At 41.1% G+C, this 23,063-nt stretch overlaps 1 protein-coding gene across 2 annotated transcripts in view; it reads left to right on the forward strand.

Annotated features, from left to right (window-relative positions):
- Window positions 1-23,063, forward strand: part of kif6 (kinesin family member 6) — a 565,092-nt gene that overhangs the window by 86,466 nt on the left and 455,563 nt on the right. For both annotated transcript variants that reach the window (XM_043687249.1, XM_043687250.1), the window contains exons 4-5: window positions 2,953-3,100; window positions 9,514-9,623. In XM_043687249.1, the coding sequence (XP_043543184.1) occupies window positions 2,953-3,100; window positions 9,514-9,623 (258 nt within the window). The remainder of the gene's footprint in view (window positions 1-2,952; window positions 3,101-9,513; window positions 9,624-23,063) is intronic.

The raw sequence follows: 23,063 nt of genomic DNA on the forward strand, positions 1-23,063 counted from the left end.
GGATGATACGATGTATCTGGAGGTTGGTGGGGTGGAAGGTGAGGACCAGTGGGGTTCTGTCCTGGTGGCGATTGGAGGGGCGGGGTTCAAGGGCGGAGGTGCGGGAAGTGGAGGAGATGTGGTGGAGAGCATCGTCGACCACGTTGGAGGGGAAATTACCGTCCTTGAAGAAGGAGGCCATTTTGGCTGCTCGGTAGTGGAATTGGTCCGCCTGGGAGCAGATACGGCGGAGGCGAAGGAATTGGGAATATGGGATGGCGTTTTTACAGGGGACAGGGTGGGAGTGTTAGCCTGTGGAGTTACATCTCTCTGCACCTGTTATCAACAATGTACTCAGCATCATGGATGCTCCACAGTGCTCCCAGCCACTGCTCCAGCTTTGAGCCACTGACTTCTTGCAGCTGCAGCTGGAGACACTTCCTGCACATCTTCTGGAACTGTGCTTGACTTCCCAAAAAGGACAGGTGTTGCACAGCAATGACCTTCAGTTCTTCTTCCTTGCCTTACTCTTCTAAATTAAAACATTAGATTGCCCTTAAAATGAAATAATATTAATTACTCTAGGACTTTTCTTCTTTGGAACCTACATTATTACCTTTACATTCTACGTGTTCAAAATGAAGACCTTATAAACTATAACTTATCGAAAATAGCATAAATACTCAACTGACCCCACCTGTCCAATCAACTGCTTCCTCTTGTCCCATGTGACTTTTTGATCTTCCTCACAAACATTTTTTTATTTATTGCAAATATATACTTATTTTAATTTTTAAAATCACCATCCACAGCTACCATAGCAGTTTGGTACAGTATTTGCATGGCATGAAAGAAATGTAATATTCCTTGCAGTTGCAAAAGCCAAAGGCATCTCTTGCTCATGCAGGATACAATTTGCATACACTGAGGCAATGAGGGGGGCTGATAACTGAATAGAATCTTGCTGAACTTTGGCAGCAATACCTTAGACCACTACACCTTGGCAGCAGCTGCCGCTGAGCACATAGTCTTGGACCTTAGAATGTTCCAGTCTGCAACATTCAGTTGAGGTTAACTTTTTACATTGGAAGGCCACATTCTGGGCAGACCAAAGAGTGTCTTTCACTGAGTTGATGGTCCTCCAGGCACAATCAATGTTTGTCTTAGTGTATGTCCCGGGTAGCAGCCCATAGAACACGGAATTCTGTGTCACGGAACTGCTTGCGACAAACCTCACCAAACATCGCTGCATCTCTCTTCAGACATTCTTTACAAAGGTGCAATCCATAAGGAAATGTGTGACAGTCTCCTCACCAGGCTAGCAGCTTCAAGGGCAGGCTGCAGTGGTGCACAGAGAATAGGTGTGCATCAAGCTAGATCTTGGTGCTTGTTGGAAAGTTCTGGTGTTGAGGAATGCTGCCAAATGACTTTGATAGCCTGGTCAGGGAACACGTGACAGGATCCACCTTCCTTTACCTGCAGGGTCTCAAGGATGCTACATTCCGACTATGTCCTGATGGAAGTATGGTCAGAGGTGTTTGTCTTTGCACATTTTTCCACAAAGAATAAGTAATACAGAATAGTCCAACAACTTGGAGCATTTTGTAGCCAGACCTATCTTTTGCAACATTCTGGAATTCTGCTGCTAATATTCCTTTACTTCGGTTGCTCTTTATCCTTCAAACTTGAAACCAACTCTTTGATCAACGTCAGTATCTATTCTGAAAGTGGCTTCTGACATATCTTGGGATATTTTTCTTTAAGGATGCTGTTATTGGAATACCAGCACTTGCAAATTCCTCTTCAAATCTCACATTTTTCCTGATTTGGACCTAATTGCAATTCCTTTATTATCAATGGATCAAAATCCTTCAATGCCTTCCTACAGTGATTACTGAGTACTGGAGTGGTTTAAGAAGTCAGCTCAACATGACATTCTTCAGGGCAAAGGAGGCAATTGCCAGGCAGTTCCAGGAAATGTTCTCAGGACTCAAGTTCAAATCTCTCTGTGGCAAATGATGAAATTTGAATTCATTTTAAAAAATCTGGCATTAGAATGTTGACGATGTTGTTAAAAAAAGTCCCCGTCAACCCATTTTGTTCTTTAGGGAACATAAATCGCCATCCTTGCCTTGTCCTGCTTGCATGTGACTCCAGATCCACAGCTTTATGGATCACTCTTACTGTTCTTTGCAATGGCTAAGCAAGACACTTACTTCAAGGACAACTCAGAAAGAGAAATAAACACTGGCCCAGCTAGTGACACCCACATGCCATGAATGAATAAAAACAAAAGGAATACGGGGAAAATAACCAGAGATTCCTATGTCCCATGAATGAATTTTTAAAAAATCTCACTGTTACTATCATTCTGTTCTGTGCTCAGGGTCTGGCATATCCTTTTTGTTTAGTCACTGTAGCATGAAGGGTGGAATTTGAAACATAGGCCAATCAGCAATAATTCTGGAAGTTTGGACATTCACTTTAGGTGACTCTGTGGTAGCTGCTCCTCTTTTGTAAGACTGCAGAACTTTCATCAGCCTCAGTTTGCTGTCTTTTTTCCCCCCGCAGATAAGGTTGTGACCACGTGTGGGGATGAAACTAGAAGTCTGGCAAAAATATTAGTGTGGCTGACCTGGTCAACTAATTGGTTCAATGCAGCCCTAAACCAGAATAGTTTCTGAAAAAATGTCAGACTGAACTCAAATCATTAACGTTGTTTCTCACTCCACAGATGATACCAGACATGCTGAGTTTCACTAGCATTGTCTGTTTGAGTGGAACACCTGGCTGTGGCTGGCTACAGCTGTGTCAAAATTCTGATCAAAAAGACAAATCCAGGCCATCTCTGTCTTGTCTGTTGGCCTATAAATGTTTGCAATGATCGAGATCAAATAACAGTAGATTTAAGTATGTGATTAATAATTAGCAATCCTAAATCACATTTCTTGTTCTGCACACGCTCTTTTCCAGTGTCCTTGCAGGCTACAATGGCACGATTTTTGCTTATGGGCAGACAGGCAGCGGAAAGACATTCACTGTCACAGGAGGAGCAGAGCGATACAGTGACAGGGGCATCATTCCCAGGACACTCTCATACATCTTTGGGGAGTTTCAGAAGGTAAGATGCTTTGTCTGTTGTTTCTAATGCAAAAGCAGTAGGTGGGTTGGTTACAGTTGCAAAGGAAGCAAAGTGTTATCCAAATATTTAAACTTGTGCAGGCAGTCGTGTGGAATGCCAGGAAATCTGTTACTGCCTTATAATATAAATTAACTTGTAAAGAAAATATTGAGAAGAGTGGGAATTCAGAGCAGATGACCATGTGCTTACTTTTAGCTTGGTTTAGATTTTTATTTTTAGATTTAATGTCATGCGTCTCAGCCTCAATCTCCACCAGTCTGTAAAACCACATCTGTCGAGAATTTCAGCAGCTAAGTTGGTTTGTGGGTTGGGGAATCCTGTCTGGAAGATGAAAATTATGTAAACTTGTACTGTTTGTTCTTTACCTGGCTCAACTGCCTCAGCGGGAGACATAGAAAACTTAACAAAATCACAGCTGATGGACATTTCCTCCTGTAGGCCAAAGTTTAAGCTTTGGATAAGTCATTAACTGTTGTAATTATCTCTGTTGCAATATCTTACTCCTTCATTAATTTTCTGGCAATTGTAAAGTCTAGTTTGTTCCCTTTTCCTGTTGTACAGTATATCCAGTGTTCAACATTTTCAGTAATTATATACTGGATACAACTTGAAAAAGGGGTACATACTATTTTATTGTATTATTGCACCTGTCCAATAAGATCGGGATTCTATTTGTTCTTCAGAACCAGCCAGCATCTTTTGCTGATAAAATCTCACTTATTTGCCATAATAGGTTTGCCATTTCAAGATGTGCCACTGACTAAAGGTGAGAATCCATCTGTGCTTCATCTTATATGGCTTTCATGTACCACTGCTACCAAATATTCATTTTGAAGACATTCAAAGTGAAATTTCACATTTGAACCAGTTATGCAGTGCAGCCTTACGGTTGCCTCAGATATCTGCTTTCTTCCCTTGCTTTCATTCAGTTTCTTTCTGCATATAGGTAGTCACCTTGGATTTGTCATTGGTCTTAAGCCTACAGGATGAAATGTCCACCAGCTCTGATTTTGTTAAGTTTTCTATGTCTCCCACTGAGGCAGTTGAGCCAGGAAAAGAACAAACAGTGCAAGTTTACATAATTTTCATCTTCCAGACAGGATTCCTGAAGAAGGGCTTATGCCCGAAACGTCGATTCTCCTGCTCCTCGGATGCTGCCTGGCCTGTTGCGCTTTTCCAGCACCACACTTTTCAACTCAGGATTCCCCAACCCACAAACCAACTTAGCTGCTGAAATTCTTGACAGGTGTGATTTTAGAGACTGGTGGAGATTGACGCACCCACATTGCGGGTGATACACAAGTGTACTATAAAGTCAACATCAACAAAGGGAACAACTTTCACCTGATGCCCTAGTTGCCATCAAAGCCTCACTCAGTTACCAATTTCTGAGAAAAAGTTGAAATAATGGCGTAAAATTGAAAACTGAGGGGCAGAAAGATTTGATGCTAATTCCGGCCAAAATATGGCGCTGAGCAAATATTGGACTAGATGACCAAACGTTTTGTCAAAAAGGTAATTTTTAATGAATTTATTTATTCATTTGAGGGATGAGAGTGTCACTGGCTTTACTGGCATTTATTTTGCATCCCTAATTGCCCAGAGGGCGGGTAAGAATCAACCATATTGTTGTGGGTCTGGAGTCACATGTAGGCCAGACCAGATAAGGATGGCAGTTTCCTTCCCTAAAGGACATTAGTAAACCAGGTGGGTTTTTCCAATAATTGACAATGATTTCATGGTCATCATTAGACTCTTAATGGAGTTCAAATTCCACCATCTGCTGTAGTGGAATTTGAACCTGGATCGCCAGAACATTATCTGGGTCTCTGGATTAACAGTCTAGCGATAATCTCAAAGGAGGATAGAGGGAGATGTTTGGAGAAGAAATTCTAGAATTTATTGCCCTTGTAATTGAAAGCACAGCCACCAATTTAAAAGAAAATAAAAGTGGAGCTACTCAAGAGACTAAAATTATGGATCATATTTAACTAAATATTCAGAGCTGGAAGAGATTTATATAATAGAACATTGCTTTTGAGATGTGGGTTTTGCTGGATTTATTATGGCTTGTTTTATTTTGTCTTTTTGTATTGTCTGCAGTAGAGTTAGGGTTAACCTTGTTATCCTTCAGAAGTTGATTGTGAGCTACCTGTTTGATCTATTGTAGTACCTGGAAGTTGGTACACCCATAGTACTGTTAGGAATGATTTTGACACAGTGATTGTGAAAGACTAGTAATATAGTTATAAGTCAAGTTGAGTTTGGCTTCGACTGTATATCAACGAGGTAAAAACAATGACTGCAGATGCTGGAAACCAGATTCTGGATCAGTGGTGCTGGAAGAGCACAGCAATTCAGGCAGCATCCGACGAGCAGCAAAATCGACGTTTCGGGCAAAAGCCCTTCATCAGGAAACAAGGCTGCATAGGTTAAATCTGATAATTTGGTTGTGGGATTTCTTGCCCTGTTGAGAGCATAGTGTTGGAAGAGCACAGCAGGTCAGGCAACATCCGAGGTGCAGGAGAATCGACATTTTGGGCATAAGCCCTTCATCAGGAATCTGGCTTATGCCCAAAACACAATTCTCCTGCTCCTCGGTTGCTGCCTGACTGGCAACGCTTTTCCAGCCCCACATTCTCGACTCTGATCTCCAGCATCTGTAGTACTCACTTTCTCCAAGTGGATTTCTTTCCCTGTTTGGCATACAAATAGTTCAGTGTTTTAACTTCAGGTTGCTACTCATTTTTAGCATGCTATTCCTGGTATGCCCTCAGCAATCTTTGGACCAGGGTTGATTCCCCAGCTTCATGTTATTGTGAGACTGGGGGAGATGCTGGGCCATGAGGTTACAGATTGTGGTTAAATACAATTCTGCTGTCATTGAGAGTTCATCTTGTCTCGTAGATGCCCAGTTCTGGTTGCTAGATCTATTTGAAATATGTTCAGTTAACGCAGTATTAGTGCCACACAGTATCATGGAGGATATGATCAGTGTAAAGGTAGGGCATCCTCTTCACAAGGACTGTGCAGTTGTCGCTCCTGCCAATTGTATCATCAACAAATGCATCTGCAAAAGATGAATTGGTTAGGAAGAGGCCAAGTAAGTGTTTCCATTTTATTTGTCCTCTCACTGCCTGTCCCTGACCCAGTCTATCAGCTATATACTATGGAACCTGCCCAACCCCATCAGTAGTGGTGCTACCATGCTAGTCTTGGCACTGAACATTGAAGTTCCGCACCCAGAATACATTCTATGCTAAGGCCACCTTCAGTGTTCCCTCCAGTTAGTGTAATGCATAAAGAAGTACTGATTCATGAGCAGACATCGTATGGTAGGTGGTAATCAGCAGGAGCTTTTCTTGTCCATGCTTTTCCTGCTGCCATGAGAGTTTGAGGTCCACCATTAGTGTTCAGGACTTCCAACTGTATATTACTGTTCTTCCATCTGTGCTGGGTCTGCCCTCCTGATGGAACAGGGCATAGCTTGTGATGGTTGTATCTGAGACTTTGTTTCCAAGATATGATTCTGTGACTAAGACCTTGTCAGGCTGTTGCTGGATATACCTATGGGATAGTTCTCCAATATATTTTCATTTGTTTAAGAAATGAGGATACTTGCTGGCCAGGGAGCATTTATTGCCTATCCTTAAATGCTCAATGTAACTTCCCAACTCCTTTACTCAAAGGACTGAGCGATGAAAGAAGGCATGCCAAACACTTTTTTAATTCCCAGTTAAGGTAATCAGAGGCCAGTTAATAATCAGCCATATTGTTACTGGTCTGGAGTTACATGTAGACCAGACCACGTACAAGATGACACATTTCATTCCTTAAAGGACATCAATAAACCAGATATATTTTTATGATAATTGACAGTGATTACCTCGTTGTCATTATGTTAGCTTTTTGTTCCAGATGTTTTTGTGTCCAATTTTGTATTCAGTTCAAATTTCAGCATCTACCATGGTGGGATTCAAACCCATGTCCCTCGAAAATTATCCTAAGATTCTGAGTTACTGGTCCAAGGGACACAAGTGGGCAAAAAACAAACCCATATATTAGTAATGAGAGCTTCGCCAGGATGTTAGTTGTGTGTGTGCTGTTGTTGTGTCCAGTGCCAACATTATGCTGGTGCTTTGTTTAGTTTTATTTAGAGATACATAGAAAGGGTGAGGCCATGAAGGAATTTGCGAACAAATATGAGAATTTGCAACATGAAGCATTGGTTAATTAGGAGCTATTAGAAAGGTCATTGAGCGGAGGTGATGTGTGAATAGGGATTGAGCATAGATATCAGAATTCTGAATGATATCAAGTTTATCAAGAGTGGAATGTGGGAGGCTACCTGGGAGTACAGTATGTTGGAATAGTTGTGTCAGGAAGTAACAAATGAGGATTTGACTGATGTTACAAAAGTAGAAGTAGACATTTTTAGTGATGTAGATATGTTGTCAGAAAGTCATCATAATTTTGATACAACAAACAAGGGTAGGGCTTATGCAATTAATGGTAGGGTCTTAAGTAGTGCTGTAGAACAGATTTAAGGGTGCAGGTATGTAATTCTTTGAAATTTGCATCACATATAGACAGGGTAATTAAAAAGATGTTTGGCATACCTGCCTTCATTGCTCAGTCCTTTGCGTAAAGGAGTTGGAAAATCACGTTGAGATTGTACAGGACATTGGTGAAACCTCATCTGGAATACTGTGTCCAGTTCTAGTTGCTCTGTTATAGGAAGGATATTATTAAGCTGAAGGGGGTTCAGAAGAGATTTACCAGGATGTTGCCAGGAATGAAAGGTTTGAGTTATAAAGAAAGGCTGGATAGGCTAGAACTTTATTCACTGGAGTGTAGGCGGTTGAGAGGTGACCGTATGCAAGTTTATAAAATAATGAGGAATATGGTTAGAGTTGATGGTCGTTGTCTTTTCCTAGGATGGGTGATTTCAAAACTGTGGGGCACATTTTTAAGAGAGAGAATTAAAAAATTAGGGGCAATTATTTTACAGGGAGGGTCGTTCACATGTGGAATGGACTTGCTGAGGAAGTGGTGGGATGTGGGTACAATTACAATGTTTAAAAGACATTTTAAGTACATGAATAAGAAAAATTTGAAGGGATGTGGGCCAGGAACAGGCAGGGGGGCCTAGCTTAGTTAAGGATTATATTCAGCATGGACTGAATGATCTATTTCCATGCTGTATGACTCCATAACTCTTGAGATCAAACATAACACAAAGGTTGTGAACTTTCTGGTTCAGTCCCAGTCAGTTGCAGTTAGAAGAATAGGGTGTGTGGCCTGGAAAAGAGTTTGTGAGGGGAATTGACGACAGTAGTACCAGTCCTTTCAATGTTCAATTGGAGGATATGTTTGTTCATGATATACTAGATGTTAACAAGCACATCTGATAGTTTAGAGACAGAGAGGAATTCAGACTAGTGGTATTGGGGAAGAATTGGATACTGTGAAAATTGTCAGTGTACTGTTGGATTATTTCTCTGAAGGGGTTGTTTACCTGAGAAGTTAAGGGAATGGTATCAGCAGTGGTAACAGCATGGGAGTGGGATAAGAAGCCATTGTGGGTAATTGCCTTGCTACAACTGGATCTTTAAGCATTGAGTCTGTTAAATGCAGTCCCATTCACTGTAGTGATATTGAAAACTATTGGAGAAACATGGTGGCAACTTTCTTGGGACCTTTTTTTAAATTGTGCTTCTTCAAACCTTGAGGATCACTAGAAGAAGAATGATGGGAATTCTTAAGGCCCTACACCCTTTGTTGTGGGCTAAAAACCAAGCAGTAGTCTCCTCTGTCTTCATGTAGGTCCAATTAGTCTGTAGTTAAAGCTGAAGCTTGACAAATGTTGGCTAATAAACTGCTAGGCCCCTTTCATCTTTGGTAAATTTCATTCCTCTTTTGACAATCTGCCACTGGGGATCCTGTTACACCCTGAGCCAGGAAAATGACTTGAACATGTAATGCGTTCAGTGCATTTGGCAGAATTCTGTTTGAATTTGAGTACTGTTAGTGACAGAAAAAGTAGGCTTGTGTATTGTCAGTGAATTAGTCTTGTGTATTATTGCACATCTGCTGTATGACTTGGCTGTCAATGCCGTACTACTTAGTGTCCAAATCGGCTTAATTGCATAAGACAACAGCACCTTGCATTACCTGAGGATGTCGAATGATAAAGCCTTTGTTCTTTTTCCCTTGCATGACCTTTTGAGTGACAGGGATTTTACTCAACTTGAGATGCTTAATAAAATTATTGGTGCAGTAAATTATTGAACTGAAAGTCAAAATGTGAAAATGTGTTATATGCACAATAAACGATACACCTCACCATCAGCTTGGCTTTTTTGTTATTTGTTTCATTTCCTCTGGGACAGGACAGCAATAAAGTCTACACAACTCACATTTCCTACTTAGAAATCTACAATGAATGTGGTTATGATCTTCTTGATCCACACCATGATGCCTCCAAACTTGAAGACTTGCCGTGAGTTCAATTAATTTCAGCTGCCGTTTTCCTTGATCTGTTCCCTTTTTTCTCTCTCATAAATAGTTCATTTGAGGAAAAGCATTATTAAGTTGCCAAAATAAAAGTTGAATAGGTTATTTACCATATTTACTGTCCCCAACATCGGTTGCATGTTTGTGACTGTAAAATCCAATTGACTCATTGTTTCTGTACAGTTCTGATTATGGCTTTGTACGTTTTGTGGTCATGTGGTTTTGTTTGAAGTTAGCTTTTGATTATTTCTCTCAATTCTTTAAAGTTAAACATAATTTCTTGGCTCTCGTAGAAGAAGAGTAGCCACCAAGTAAGTCATTGTAAGAGATTAAGAGAATGTGGAAGAATCTGGGCAGTGATAATCACTTCAAATAATTTTATCTTCCTGCAAAGAAATGACAATGCTGAAGGGTTTGATGTTTCATTGAAGACAAAATCAAACTCCCATATTTTGGTTGCTGATTTTTATAACCTGCAAGATACATGCACTAAAAATAACATCAAGTTTGCGCCAGTCAAAAACAACCACCTAACTATTTACTAGCTCTTGGCCCATAGCCTTTTGTGCCTTGCCATTGCAAGTGTGGATTTACAGCTTGTCTTGGGTATGCTATTTCGGATTGAGCTGAGGACACCTTTTTTTATGGGATGGTCAATTTATGAAAATCTCATCCACTAGGCTGTGGAGGCTGGGCCACTCAGTACATTCAAGAAAGATATTAATAATTTTTTCGATGTTAAAGGCGCCACGTATAATGTGGACAGAGAAAGCGGGAATATGGCATTATGGTAGACATCAGCCATGATCATACTGAATGGTGAAGCAGGCTCGAAGGACTGAATGACATGCTCCTCCTAATTTCATGTTTATATTTCTAAATCTTAATCAACCCGCTATTGGCTTTTCCAGCATTTCTACGATTAAATCTTATATCTCACACTGTCACCTCGGAACAGCCCAAGGCCATATCTCTGGCTTCCTCTAGTTTATGGAGAAAGTGAGGACTGCAGATGCTGGAGATCAGAGCTGAAAGTGTGTTGCTGGAAAAGCGCAGCAGGTCAGGCAGCATCCAAGGAACAGGAGAATCGACGTTTCGGGCATAAGCCCTTCTTCAGGAATTCTGAAAAAGGGCTTATGCCCGAAACGTCGATTCTCCTGTTCCTTGGATGCTGCCTGACCTGCTGCGCTTTTCCAGCAACACATTTTCAGCTTCCTCTAGTTTATCTAAATACTAGCTCTAGAGGCCATTTCCTGTTTTTCAGGGTCAGCCTTCATAAGTGTATTCTCTACTTCCCTGCTGTCTTCTCAGTTTGTTGATAGTCTTCATGTTGTCTGATATCCAGTAATGAATAAGCCTTAATGCACTCCACATTAATATGAATATGAACAAAGATGTCCAGTTTAGTTTTCTCAAAAACTCTACAACTTAACCCCAATGTCATACATTTTTAGTGGAATTTACTTATGTGTAATCTCTGTGCCACATTTGACTCTAAATTGAGCAATCACTAAGACTGTCATTTTCTGATTTGTACTAATTACTAACTCCATCTTTACCTTGCTCTCACATTGTTCCTGAATGTGTTATCCCTATTTTATTGTGTCATAGAATCATACAGATCTGCAGCATGGACAAAGGCCCTTTAGACCATCATGTCCACGCCAGTCAGAAGCGATCATCTCACTGATCTAAATCTATTTTCCAGTATTTGACTCATAGACTAATATGCCTTGGCATTGCCGGTGTAGGTAGATGCTTCTTAAATGAGGATTTCTGCTTCTATCGGCAGTGACTTCCAGATTCCCACCATCCTCTGGATGAAATGTTTTTCCTCTCATTTCCTCTCAATGTCTGCCCTTGACTTTAAACCTGTGCCCCTGATCACTAATTCTCACATAACTGCTATTCCTGTGTTCCATGTCTTCCTTTCAAAATTCTCATCCCAGTTACAAATCTCTGTCTTTTTCGTTGCCTGACACCATAATTTCTTCGAGTTCAATGTACTGGTTATGTGTTTCTTGCTTTTCTGATTGTACATCTTCATCCCTGTGCTGCTCTATTCCACCACCTTCAGTGAAATTGCTTTTAGTTATTTTGCTTCTACACATGGAATTCTCTCCTGAAGCAACTCTGCCTGTCTTAACTCTGTTGCCACTTTCAAATGCCTTTGGTAAACATCTAATAACTGCATGGTTATATAAAACTTGTAAGAACTTTGGATACTGGTCTTGGTCTGCAAAAAAGACCCTGAACTTCCAGTTGCCTGTCACTTCAATTACCACTTCGTTTCCTGGCAAACATTTCTGTCTCAGCCTGCAGTGCTCCAGCGAAGCTGAGTGCAAGCTGGAAGAACAGGACCTCATTTTCCACTTGGGAATCCTACAGCCTTCTGGGTTCAATATTGAGTTTACCAATTTTAGGGCTTGAGGTGTCTCCTCCCATGTCTTTACCCCAAACAACAGGCCATGTTATCACATGGTCTGCTATTACACACAACTCATTATTAGCCACTAATTGTTCCCATTAGTAGCAATTCATCCTCCTGGGCTGAGTGTTATCCATTCCTTTGTCTGTCCAACTGTTCTTCTCTCTCTTTGGGCTCTGTCTTCACCTATCATTTACTTCTTCTTACCCTTTCACCTGACCCTATCTTCTGCATAAAAAAATGTTTTCCTGGCTGCCATCAGTCCTGAGGAAGGGTCACAGCACCCGAAATGTTATTCTTTCACAGATGCTGCCAAATCTGCTGAGCTTTTCCAGTAACTTCTGTTTTCGTTGCTCAGTTTTATGTGTTTATTTAGTGCCTTTGGATACTTTGGATATTTGTGAATTTAAAAGCAATATAAAAATAACCAGTAGTCGTACTTAATTAGTAAGACTATTGAATTGAATTTTAGTTGTACCATTCATTTGATAAATAGTTTGTCGCAATGATCTATAATTTGCCGCTTCAATCACATGTCAGAGACAGCATATTGACACCAGCGTTTCTTAAATGTGCTGTAAAATCTGGTGTATACTATACAAGTAAAAATAGCTGTTGAGAAAATTGTGTTCAGTTTGTCAGTGATATGTGATCTGGAAAGCTTGCATTTGAAAGTCTCACTGTGCCTAATTTTACTTGAACATTACCTGGAGGAAATCCATCTGAAATAGTGTATTCTTTGTGAACTTTATGCAGGGTCTATTTGAGTGGAAACATCATCAGTTGGTTTTTTTATCATTCACACATGGGAGGTAGGCGTCGCTGGCTGGCCAACATTTATTGCCTATCCCTAGCTGCTCTCGAGAAGGTGGTGAACTGCCTTCTTGAATTGCTATACTCCACATGTTGGGTTGGACTATCTTAGAATTCAGTTTCGTTCAGTTTGTTTATCTGAATCATAAACTATATTTGCAAATTTTTCAAATTTCTGAATTCGCCTATTTAATATTTTTTTTAACATGAGTTAATGCCATGACATTCACATATGAACAGAATTTCTGAAACTTAACATTCTGGAAAAATGAAAGAAACACTTCTTTTTGTTTGATTACAAAGCTCTGGACCACAGCTTATTCAGAGTTGTTCTTTCTCCACCACTGTAAAACCCACATGTTGGGGAACCTCTATATGAGAAACCGAATTTCTGTTGCACTTGTTATATAGTTGTGGAGGTAGATTGGGAGCTCTAAAGAAATTTTGGTCCAATGAATCGGGATTGTGATTCATGCATTTCAAACTCCTTTCAAATGAACAAAAAGTGCGCAAACATTGATTTTCCTTTTTAGCTCAAGACTCAAGGCTTGTATTTACTCTCACATTTGTACCTCTCTCCCATTTTGATAACATTAAATGTGATTTGATATGTTTGATGTAATTGTGTTACTTTTTAGTCCATGGTGGCAGAGGGTTAAATTCAGGGGTATCTATGTAAATATTTTGGCAACATTTTAGACCCTATTGGATAGTAGAGTTAGTATTGTTAAAATACGCACATAACAAAATCAGTCTTTGTAAATTTACATTGTTTGCTATCATCAGGAAGTAATGTTATTGAAGGCTGTTTGCAAGTACTTAATATGCCATGTAATAATCTTTGTTAAAGTTGAATGAATAAATTTTAACATCCATTAATCTATGTTACTTTAACATGATCAAGTCTACAGTTGATGGGAAGTAATTGGCCTATTCCTGCTGACAGTAATTATTCTGTGTAATTCTGTGTAAATTTAGTTTGTGCATTTCAATGTGTTGCTGATTGTATAATGATTAAAAGCAAAAAAAAGTCTTTAAATTTAAAAAAAATGGCATAATCAGGATGGCTACTGTTGGAAGTAGAAATGTTTTGCTGGTTCATTGGGGGTGCTTTTCTGAAATTGAAATTTCTGAAAAGAGCTTTTAAGGTGGAAACATGTTCTTGGGGCCAAAGTAAACTAAGCAGGTAACAATATTGTACCTGCCTTGGAACGCTAGCAGTATGTCTAGAATGATAAATGGTTCCATTCCTCTGAGCCAACATTTCACACTTTGTAAAATACTAAATGCACTAAAATATTAAAAGAGAACAATATAAATGTTCAAAAAGAAACTTGTTAAACGTACAAATTTCTTATAGTAGACATTTTACTCAGATGAATAGGATGCTTAAATGGTTCATGACCTTCTGACTCTTCGTAACAGTCATAATTTAGGTTCATTTACCTTTGAGCTAAGGTTTAATTTAAGTTAATTAAATTAAGGTTTGGTAAATGATCAAAGAAATCTAACATTTAACTGTTTAAAAAAAAAGCAAAATGAGTATTTGCAACTTTGTAGGAAATCAAATTGCTGCTTATAGCAAATGCACCAAGACAAAAATTCAGTCATTATCAAGAACTAAGAATTTAGTCATGTGACAGTCAATCATTGCATTCTACCTGTTTCTTTTGACATGATGTGGAGGTGCTGGCATTGGACTGGAGTGGACAAGGCCAGAAGTCAGACGACGTCAGGTTACAGTCCAACAGATTTATTTGAAATCACAAGCTTTCGAAGAGACAGTGCTCTGAAAGCTTGTGATTTCAAATAAACCTGTTGGGCTATAACCTGGTGTCTTTTGTCACAAGTAGATCTCTAATTTCTGTTTTATAAAGAATGTGGAGCTGACTGTTTTTTAGTTTAAGTTGCCTATTTCTGAGGTATTTGGCCAAGGAAACTGTAATGGCGAATCATGCTCGGTATTGTACTTTCTGCATTAAACATATGCTATTAGCTGGGCCTTCCTTGGAATCTGGTTTGGGGGCAATTACTGAAAGTAAGTGGGACTATTTAACTGCATGGGAATGTCTCAGGAGTGATGTTAAAATCTACTTCCCAGATTAGTTTCCTGGCTTTTTACCTGGCATCAGGCAAAGAAGGTGGCTGTTGACACGTTTCAGCAAACCCTTGCAAATTTTCTGATCTGTAAAAGCCAGTGGCATCAAGCTCCTTACACAACTAGTAGAGTTGTTGGAAAACGTAATGGATTAGAGGGTCTGGAGGCCATATGCTGTCTATAACTCTGGGCTTGGCCAAGAATGTTTTTGTGGCTAGGTGACAGTCAGGTCAGGCATGCAAACATGCTGAACCCAGAAGCATTTTCTCATTTAGCTAGATTCTAATTGAATGCTGCATGACAGTGTACTTTCCAACTGAAATGTGTGTTAGGAAATGTGACCAGCCACCAAAACAAAAATATAATGCAGTGAAATAAAGACATGAAAGTAATGAAATATACCCCATGAGGGGATCCTGGGCTCCTGGCTACCAGAGTTTGAGAACCATAGCTACATTGTGGTGTCTCACTTGACCTGGAAACTAGTGGTGATGAGAGTGTTAAGGGACTGTCTGCTTGTTGCAGCATTGCCCTGACATCTGCGCTTTCCATTCCTCATGAGCAGCTTCATCTTTCCATTTCTCCTTGTTAGAGGAGACACCTAGTTCCTTCATTTCCCTGTGCAAATTCATAGAAAGTAGGCCCTTCAGGTCAGTTCCACCATTTAATATGATCATGGCTGATCTGCTATCTCAGTATCCTTGCTTTCACTCCATATCCCTTCATGCCTTTAATATTGAAAAGAAAATTCTCTTTCTTAAATACACTCAGAGAAATGGCTCCACAGTCTTCTGTGGTGATGAATTCCACAGGTTGACCACCCTCTGGTGATGAAATGGTTCCTCATCTCAGTCCTAAATGGGTGCCATACTTGAAATGGGAACCCCTGGTTTTCGACTCCACAATGATGGGAAATATCTGCTCTGCAGCTCATCTGTCCAGCCCTGTTGGAGTTTCATACGGTTCAATCAGATCCCTTCTCATCTTTCTAAACCTCTACAGGTCCAGTTGAATTAATCTCTACTTGGCTGTCCTGGTATCAGCCCCTAGTGAACTTTTGTACTTCCTATTTGGCAAGCATATCCTCCTAAATAGGGAGACCAAAACTGCAGACAATATTCCATCTGTGGTCTTACCAAGGCTCTTGTAACCTTGATAACATATTCCTGTTGGTGAACTCAAATTCTTTTGCAATGATGGTCATTGCACAACTAGCACCTGCTTGTGTACTTTCATTGATTGGTGAACAAAGATATCCGGATCCCTTTGTACATCCACAATGTATTACCGTGGTTCTGTTCGCCGAGCTGGACGTTTTTGTTGCAAACGTTTCGTCCCCTGGCTAGGCGCCATCATCAGTGCTTGGGAGCCTCCTGCGAAGCACTTCTTTGATGTTTCCTCCGGTTTTTATCGTGGTCTGTCCCTGCCGCTTCCGGTTGTAATCTCTGGAGGAAACATCAAAGAAGCGCTTCGCAGGAGGCTCCCAAGCACTGATGATGTCGCCTAGCCAGGGGACGAAACGTTTGCAACAAAAACTTCCAGCTCGGCGAACAGAACCCAGCAACGAGCACCCGAGCTACAAATCTTCGCACAAACTTTGAACAATGTATTACCATTTAAATGATATTCTATCTTTCACACCAAAGAGTATAACTTCACATTTATCCACATTATACTGCATCTGTCTAGATCACTCTGAAGCTTCCCTGCATGTCCCTCACAACTCTCATGATTTGAAGATGCCGGTGTTGGACTGGGGTGTACAAAGTTAAAAATCACACAACGCCAGGTTATAGTCCAACAGGTTTAATTGGAAGCACATTGAGTGCTTCCAATTAAACCTGTTGGACTATAACCTGGTGTTGTGCGATTTTTAACCTCACAATTCTCGGTCACACATAGTTGGGGAGTCAGCAAATTCAGAAATGTTGTGCTTGGTTCCTGTTATATAAGTACTTGGGGTGCTGTCCCTTTAAGAAAGCTAGACAGGTGACCTGGAGAGGAGGAGTTTGGGTTCAGTCCAGAGCAGGCTACAGATGTGTGAACATTGTTAATGAAAGTATTTTTGATCAAATTTATCATTTGTCTACCAGGTAAATAATTCCTGGTTCCAAATGAAGCACTAACATAACAGCTGAAGAAGGGCTAATGCCCGAAACGTCGATTCTCCTGCTCCCTAGATGCTGCCTGACCTGCTGCGCTTTTCCAGCAACACATTTCCATCTCTGATCTCCAGCATCTGCAGACCTCACTTTCTCCACTAACTTAACAGCTGGCCATGAGAATGGGGTCTGGCCCATGAACTGTGTGCAAATGCTTTTTTTGTTTGTTTGGAGGAGACGTTGCACAGACTTCAGAAATGGTTAAGGATGTAATGTTGAGGGAAATGGTCATAAGGGGACTTGGGCGGCAGTCAAAGCCAGGAATGAAGTGCTCACTTTAGTGTTATTGACTGACCTCTAACTTCCATTTTTGGCTATGTTCTGGGAATACCACCAATGGTGGCAGCAGAGATGGGCACTCGCTCAGTCAGCCTACTCATATGAGATCAAATATTGACAGGTGGAGAAGCATAGCAGATGTCCTGTCAAGGTTGCCACGACTGGGGAATAAAGCTGCTCCCGATTGGTACCTGAAAATTATGTACTTTTTCCAGGATGACAAGGTGTTGGTGACAACTGCAGAACGCTACTTGGAACAACCTGGTTTTTAGCCGAGTGATGGACTTAGCCCTGAGGGGGAGGAACAGTCACGAAAGCCATCCAGAATTACACCCTTACCTGTCTAGAAGGTGGGAGTTGTCTGTATCAGATGAGTGTTTGCACATTCTCCCTGTGTCTATGTGGGTTTCTCCAGGTGCTCCGATTTCCTTCCATTGTCCAAAGATGCACAGGTTAGGTGGATTGGCCATGCTAATTTGCCCCTTGTGTCCAGGATGTGTAGGGGTTAGATGGATTAGCCATGGTAAATGTGGGGATACAGGGATAGGGTAGGGGTGTGTGTCTGGGTGGAATGCTGTTCACAGGGTTGGTGTTGACTTGATGGCTGAATCGCTTGCTTCCGCATTGTAGGGATTCTATGAAATGCACAAGGAGGTTGAGGCAGAAAGCAATAGGTGCATAATCATATCATTGGCAGCTTGCTGGTCAGAAGTAAAGATGAGGGTGAAGTGGATTTAAGAAATGACATAAGGCAGGAACATAATGTTATCCTGTGTTCTTGTGATATGGACATATCTGCTCTTCTCAAGTCTGGTATGCTGTCTTTACCTTATTCTGTAAGAGAGATGAAACAATATCATATTTCAATGATGTGACTTCCAGGGATGAATTGTTGGTGGAAATAGAGCAGCAACAGATGCATCTGGGACTGAGTTGAGGATACAGAGACAGGGTTGTAATGTTGAAGGTGGTACATAAACCTCCAAGCACAGCAAAAGTAGGATATCATCAATGTTTGAATCTAATAATTCTCTGAGAAGGATAATGGGTTTGTTATAAACTACACTAGAAAGATGTTAAGCATTTAATTAATATGTGATGTGTCGCTGCCTGTTCAGCCAGCTTTTAATACTTATTTGTATTGAGAAGGTGCTGGTTAGCTGCTTAATTAAACTGCTGCAGTACCTGGGAATAAGTATTCCTGTAGAGCTGTTAGGAGAGATCCAGGATTTTGGTCCAGCTAGTGAAGGGATGCCAATACATTTCCAAGCCAGTCCAGTGTGTAACTCAGAGTGGAATTTGCTTTGGGGCACCACCACTTGCATTTGCTGCCCTTGAACTTCTAGGTGGGTGAGATTGTGGATTTGGAAGACACTGTTGAAAGATCCTTGAGGAGTTGGTGCAGTGCAATTTGTAGGTAGTACATATTGCTACCACTGTGCGTCAATGATGAAGGGAGTGAATGTTGAAGGTGGTGGATGGGGTGCCAATGGTATTGCACTTCTTGACTGTTCTTGGAATCGAATGAGTTCAGGCAAGTTTGGAGTATTCCATTACATTCCTGAAAGTGCCTTGCGATGATGGACAGGCTTTGGAGGATTAAGTGAGTTAGTCACCACATAATTCCTCGTCTCTGACTTGCTTTTATAGCCACGTTATTTATACGACAAATTCAGTTAAGTTTCTGGTTAGTAGTAACCATCCCTTCCACCCTTTCCAACATTCCGCAGAGACCATTTCTTCCATGAGTTCCTCGTTAGGTCCACTCCCCCCACCAACCCACCCTCCACTCCTTGCACCTTCTCTTGCTGCCACAAGAGGTGTAAGTTTTGCACCTACCCCATCCCCCTTACCTCTGTCCAAGACCCCAAAAGATCCTCTCACATCCAGCAGAGATTTTCCTGCACATCCAAACACCTCATCTACTGCTCTCGATGTGGTCTCCTCTACACTGGGGAGATAGGATGCCAATTCGTGGAATGTTTCAGGGAACATCTCTGGAACACCTGCACCAAACAATCCCACCACCCTGTGGCTGGCCATTTCAACTCCTCCTCCCACTCTGCCAAGGACATGCAAGTCCTAGGCCTCCTCCCCTGCCAAATCCAAGCCATCCGAACCTGGAGGAAGAACACCTCATCTTCCATCTTGGGACCCTCTAACTAGAAGAGGGCACTGTTGGTATGATCAGCAAGTTTGCACATGACACAAAGATTGGTGGAGTAGCAGAAAGCATAAGGGACTGTCAGAGAATACAGGAGGATATAGATAGACTGGAGAGTTGGGCGGAAAAGTGGCAGATGGCTTTCAATCCTGACAAATGTGAGGTGATGCATTTAGGCAAGTCTAATTCTAGAGCGAATTATACAATGAATGGAAGAGCCTTGGGAAAAGTTGATGGGCAGAGAGATCTGGGAGTGCAGGTCTATTGTACCCTGAAGGTTGCTGCACAGGTGGATAGAGTGGTCAAGAAGGTATATAGTATGCTTGCCTTCATGGGACAGGGTATTGAGTATAACAGCTGGCAAGTTGTGTTAAAATTGTACAAGACAGTGGTTTGGCTGCATTTAGAATATTGTGTACAGTTCTGGTCGCCACATTACCAAAAGGACCTTTGGAGAGGGTGCAGAGAAAATTTATGAGGATGTTGCCTGTACGGAAGGTGCTAGCTATGAAGAGAGGTTGAGTAGATTAGATTTATTTTCACTAGAAAAAGTGAGATTGAGGGGGGACCTGATTGAGGTTTACAAAATCATGAAGGGTATAGACAAGGTGGATAGAGACAAGCTTTTTCCCAGGGTGAAGGATTCAATAACCAGAGGTCATGCTTTCAAGTTGCGAGGTGGAAAGTTTAAGGGGGTTACACGCGGCAAGTACTTCACACAGAGGGTGATGGGCGTTTGGAACACTTTGCCAGCAGAGGTGATAGAGTCAGGCACGGTAGATTCATTTAAGGTCCGTCTGGACAGATGCATGAGTAGGTGGGGAGCAGAGGGATACAAATGCTTAGGAATTGACTGACAGGTTCAGACAGTACATTTGGATTGGCTCAGACTTGAAGGGCTGAAGGGACTGTTCCTGGGCTGTAAATTTTCTTTGTTTTTGTTCTTTGTACACGGCATCAACATCAGTTTCACCAGTTTCCTCATCTCCCCTCCCCCGACATTATTCCAGATCCACACCTCCAATTTGGTACCACCCTCTTGAACTGTCCTACTTGTCCATCTTCCTTCCTACCTATCTGCTCCAACCCCCCCCCCCCCACCAGCATCTACCTACTGCCTTTCCGACTACCTTCCCCCAGCCCCACCCTCAACCTCCCCTCTGTCACCCAGCTCCTTGGATGCTGCCTGATCTGCTGTGTTTTTCCAGCACCACACTTTTCTACTCTGATCTCCAGCATCTGCAGTCCTCACTTTCTCTTAGTTGCTGTAAGCTCTCCAGATTTTGGAAGTGGAGGATTCAACAATATTGATACCATTGAATGTCAAGGAGAGACTGTTACAGGTGGTCATTGCCTGGCAGATTTGTATTACAAATTTTACTTGCTACTTATTAGTCTAAGTCTCAATATATTTATTACTCATTCATGGGATGTGAGTCTCACTGGCTGGGCCAGCATTTATTGCCGATTTCTAATTGCTGCTTGAATTGACTAGCTTGGGCCATTTCAGAAGGCAGTTAAAAGTCAACCACATATTGCTTGGTCTTGAATCACATGAAGACCAGACCAGTTTAGGATGAAATATTTCCTCCCTAAAGAACATTAATGAACCAGTTGGGATTTTAGAGCAATCAGCAATGGTTATATGATTGCCATTGAGCTAGCTTTTATTCCAGATTTTCTTGATTCATCATCTGCCATATGCGATTCGAGCCCATATTGCCACTTAGCGCTATGCCAATGCCTCACCCAGATTATCTCAATCTTCTGTATACGGACATGGACTACTTCAGTATCTGAGATGTCACGAATGCTGAACATTGTGCAGTCATCAGCAAAGAATCTCATTTCTGACCTTCTGATGAAGGGAGTGCTATTAATAAAGATGGTTGGGCCGACAGCACTAGCCTGAGGAGTTTCTGCAGTGATGCCCTGGGTCTGAAATTATTGACCTTCACAACTTCAGGTGTCTTTATGCTTGTTGTGATTCCAGCCTGTGAATTCCCTGCCTCCACTGATTCCCACAGGTTTTTTGCTGGGGCTCGTTAAAGCCATACTTGATGAAATGTCCTGATGTTAAGGGAAATCACTCTGGCCTCATTTCTGGACTTTAGCTGTGTTGTCCATGTTCATGGGATTACTACAGGTCAGATAGAGATCATTTGGCCCATCGAGTCTGCACTGACCCTCCAAAGAACATCCCACCCTCTCCCCATAACTTCACATTTACCATAGTTAACCTACTTGGCACTGCATGCTACAGGGCAATTTAGTTTAGCCAACCTGCACATCTTTGGACTGAGAGGAAATCAGAGCACTTGGAGAAAACCCACGCAGACACAGGGAGAAATTGCACACTCCACACAGTCTCCCAAGACTGGAATAGAACCTGGGTCCTGTGAGGCAGCAGTGCTCATCTTGCTGCCTTAACTTCTGTACCACTGTGCTGGCTTCAACTGTACCACTGTTCCATTTGGACCAAGTTTGTAACGAGAAAGTCTATTCATGAGTCTAAACTGAGCAACAGCACGCTATTGCAAAGCAAGTCCTATCTTCCAACCTCTTCCATTATTTTGCTGATAATTTGAGAGTAGACTAATGGCCCAGTAATTGGCTGGGTTGGATTTATCCTTGTTTTTTGTGGACATGATGGACCTGCATTGCAACAGTGAGTCCTCTTCAGAAGTGCTTTGTAGGCTATGAAGTATTTTGAAGATGCATAAATCATTATCTAAATGTAAGTTAGTTTTGAAATTGCAATATTTGGAGTAGAGTATTTTTGATTAGGTTTACCTTCAGTAATAGCAGAGCTCATGTCCCATATTTCTAATACTAAATTCCTGTAGTGTTCATTTCATATATAGTTTTGTTCTTAGCATTTTTTGTAATTTTATTTTTCGCAGTCCTTGTGTAGTAATATTTGGAAGATTAAAGTGTAATGAAAAAGAACAATTATGTATAAACGTAATTTCAGACTTTTACATTCCTTTCCAGTAACCAAATAAATAATTAATTTTACACATTGATGAGAAATGATTATAACTGGTGCCAATCTTAGACTGAATTTTAGTCATAGTAAACTCGCTCCAGTTCTCCAGCCTCCTGGGTGGTATAAAACAGAAAACTTGAGCAAATGTTGAATCTGTGTGGTATTCTGCAACTGAAGTGCATTAGGAACAGATGCAGTGGAATCGTCATTTATTTTTGTCAATGCTAAATGAAAAGAGAAGCCATAAATTAGAAAGAAGGATTTGAACATGTCTTTATTTTCCTGCCATTGCGTTTTGATGGATATCATTTGATTGCTGTTGAGGTTCTGCAGGTTTGCTCAGTTACTTGGCCTCCCAAAGTTAATAGATTAGTTATTCAAAACTCTGTACTCACAACACACCTCAGACCAAGGCATAATTGAAAGGCGTATAAACACTGGGAGATATTGATTGTAAGAATTGGTTTCAGCAGATGTTGTGAATTCCCATTCC

The sequence above is a fragment of the Chiloscyllium plagiosum genome, chromosome 3 (genome assembly GCF_004010195.1).
Source record: "Chiloscyllium plagiosum isolate BGI_BamShark_2017 chromosome 3, ASM401019v2, whole genome shotgun sequence".
Classification (NCBI taxonomy): Eukaryota; Metazoa; Chordata; class Chondrichthyes; order Orectolobiformes; family Hemiscylliidae; genus Chiloscyllium; species Chiloscyllium plagiosum.